This window comes from Physeter macrocephalus, chromosome 8 (genome assembly GCF_002837175.3).
Source record: "Physeter macrocephalus isolate SW-GA chromosome 8, ASM283717v5, whole genome shotgun sequence".
NCBI classification, from domain to species: domain Eukaryota; kingdom Metazoa; phylum Chordata; class Mammalia; order Artiodactyla; family Physeteridae; genus Physeter; species Physeter macrocephalus.
This window is the reverse complement of record NC_041221.1, coordinates 13,934,596-13,937,817: the sequence shown is the minus strand read 5'-3', so window position 1 is coordinate 13,937,817 and position 3,222 is coordinate 13,934,596. Positions and strand designations below refer to the sequence as shown.

General features: G+C 60.2%; 1 protein-coding gene across 1 annotated transcript in view; it reads left to right on the top strand.

Annotated features, from left to right (window-relative positions):
* The window catches only part of DNMT3L (DNA methyltransferase 3 like), a 14,846-nt gene extending 12,441 nt beyond the window's left edge, over positions 1–2,405 (top strand). Inside the window, exons 10-11 of the mRNA XM_007128437.3 lie at positions 227–312; positions 2,235–2,405. Coding sequence (XP_007128499.1) covers positions 227–312; positions 2,235–2,400 — 252 coding nt within the window. The 3' untranslated portion in view covers positions 2,401–2,405. The remainder of the gene's footprint in view (positions 1–226; positions 313–2,234) is intronic.
* Positions 2,406–3,222: the final 817 nt, after the last annotated feature.

Genomic DNA, 3,222 nt, shown 5'->3' with positions numbered 1-3,222 from the left:
CCGCGTACCGCAAAAAAAAAAAAAAAAAAAAAAAAAAAAAAAAAAATCTCGGCTTTTTTCCTTAAAAGGTGATTTATAAGAAAAAGATGTGACGTGCAGGCAATGTCAACTGGGAGACATAATCGGTCCAGGAGGCGTAGGACGCTGTTCTGGGCTCAGGCGTGGCGCCCACGGCGGCCGAGTCCTGTGCGTCCCCCCAGTTCATAGTTGATGTTTTCATCCTCAGACTGACCCGGTGACCATCCAGGACGCCCATGGCAGTACCATCCAGGACGCCGTGCACGTGTGGAGCAATATCCCCGCCGTGAAGAGGTATTTCCTGTGCGTTTGCGGTGATCCCTGGAAGCTTGGAGGGACGCCGGCCGCTTCGGGGCCACCAGGGAAACAAGTCTGAGAGTGTAAGAGAGCGGAGGGTTTTCTGCACAGAGCCGTGCCCGGGGCAGCCTCTGTGCCCAGGTCAGGGGCCGCCCCACAAATTCTGGACAAGCTCAAGGGCAGCGGTGCCCCCTTTCCACTTCGGGGACCTTCTCCCCGCTTCTGCACTGGTGCCTTCCGAGCGTCTCACCCGCGGACGAAGCCCTGGACGGGAGCCACGCGGCCCGTGCGCCCCGGTCCCGGTCCCCACCCGCCCAGGCTCCGGGCACGTGCCTCGCCCCGCATAGCCCCACGCTCACAAGCACACACCCGCTGTCTCACAGGCTCACACTCGTCACACACTCACACAAGCCCACGTCCTCACGGGCGCCCCACTGTGTGCGTCTGGGCCGCACTGAGCTTCTTTCAGCCCCTCGAACAGGCCTGCCTTGGGCTTTCACACACACACATACGCGCACACACACACGCGTGCGCACACACACGAGTGCACACGCACACACACGCGTTCGTGCACGCACAGACAGGCACACACACGCACACACGGCCTTCTGTGCTCCTGGAACATTCTCAGGGCTGGCGATTCTCACGCGCGTCCCCTCGCCACCCCTGCACGCCCACAGCCCTGGTCCGGCCACCCGCTGCCCCAGGCAGCCTTTCCGCTCCGGGGACCCTGCCCTCCTCCACTGTCCCTGCCACACGCTGCCCCCCCGAGCCCTCGAGGAGAAGGCCGTCTCCTCCCCCAGGCCCCACGCGTCTGGCCTTTGCCCTTGCGCTGGACCGACGCTGCCCGCGTCTTCCAGGACGGTAAGTCACAGGTCCTCCTCCTGACAGCGCCTGGAAACTTCTTTTCACCACGTCACAGGGCCAGCCTCCTCCCCGCTCACGCTGTGGCGCCCGCCAGGCCCCCAGCCAGGACCGCAGCGGGCAGGCGGGGAGCCAGGTGGGCAGATTCCGAAACATTAGCTTTTCGGAAGACCTGAGGGTCACCCCACCTCCTCCACGGCGCCTCCCCGCTTCTCTCCCCCGGAGGAGGGTGGTGGGGCCTGGGCCCCCGGAGCGCAGCAGGCGCTTCCCTTCAGGCTCACATTGTCTCAGTCGCGAGGGAGACCCCCCTCACTGGAAGCAGGGACCCTTTTGCTGGGAAGACGGGCAGCTGCCTTCAGACAGCACCGGCCGCCCTTGGACAGAGGAGCTGCCCCAAGGAGGCGGCAGGGACGGCACCAGCAGGGCCGCTGTGGGTTTTTGGCACCTTGTCCGTGGCCTCCAGCACCCCCCCAAACTGAGCCGAGAAATGTTCCCCGAGTCCTGCGAGGTGCCAGGCGCCACGTCCGCGAGACTTGAGTCCCAGGGTTGCACCACGTGCCGAGCGGGGTCCCTGCTGCGTGGCCCCCCGGCACAGGCAGCCCGGGGCCCGCAGGCAGCCCGGGGCCCGCAGGCAGCCCGCTCAGCTCGGGTGCAGCAGGACCCTCCGGAGGGCCATGGCACACCGCTCGACCAGCCTTGCCCACAAGTCCCGCCCTCCCTTCTCTGTGGGTCTGCTCCGTGGTGGCCTCTCCACCCTGAAAGCGAGGCCTGCTGAGCTGGGCCAGTGGTCTGCCCTTGGGGACCCTCTGTGCACCCGTCTCGAGTGACAGGCCCCTCCCTGGGAGGCGTGTGGGAGCCGTCGTCCCCTACTGCCCAGGACATGCTTGTCAACCCACCATGGGGTGAAAAACCCACAGAAGGCAGGCGGGGTCTTGCTCTCAGAGGCCTCGGGTAATCTAGCGAGACTGGCACGCCCCAGTTTTCCAGGTGTCTGCCCTGCCCACCGTCTCCCAGGAGCCCTTGGGTGGGTACCAAGCCCCCGCTCTCCTTCACAGCAGGCATTCGGCTCTGGATTCCCAGGAGGAATTATCCCTGCTGGCTCAGGACAGGCAGAGAGCAAAGCCCCGGACCCAGGGCCCAGCCATGCTGGTGAAGAATTGTTTCCTCCCCCTGAGAGAATATTTCAAGTATTTTTCAACAGAACTCACTTCCTCTTTATAAATGAGTCATTACACGGTGAAAAAAAAAAAAAAAAAGACTTTTCCTAGAACAAAGACAACTTTCATTACATTGTTTCTTTTTTCCTTTTCAAATTATTATTTTATTTGCTTAACTTTGGTTTTCCCATGGTCGCTCCAGGCCCATCATCCCTTTGGGTCTGGAGATACAGGGCCCTGCTCCCACCATGACCTTCGGTGGGAGGGGGCGAAGCCTCGGGTCTAACGGTGGACAAGACCCTGACATTATCGTGCACGTTGTGCTGCTGGAAATGTTTCTTTGTGCCAGTTGGGAAGTTAAAATATATTTATTATGATCGTTGTGGGTCATTTTTTGGTGTTTTTGTGTATAAGCACAGCCTTTACTTTATTCTGTAGGACACAGGAAAGTATGTGAAAAAGAGGAGCAGGACACATTGTTATAACCGCGCGCTGCACCTGTGCCATTTGTACACGCAGCCGATGCCGTCACGGCTGCCGTGTGCCTTGATGGTTAAAATCACCCACCCTGATTAGAGCCACAGGAAACATCCCAAACCTTTGCAAAGTGTAGATATCCACTCGGTCAGCCAAGTAGGACAGGCTGAACAGAGGGCACGGAGGCCAAGGCCAGGTCCACTCGTGAAGCATGCGACCTTTGGTCCTGCTTAACCCAGAGGGACTTGCTTGCAGAAGGCGGGGTCCCAGTTTGCCCCGGGCTCTGGTGAGGACAGGACCATTGGAGCATTGACAGAGCCGGCTTCAAATCACGTGTGATGAATCCCAAAGGGGCCTTTCCAGGTTAACCAGAAAACTCCCCAAAGGGACCCAGACTCAGATAGGCACA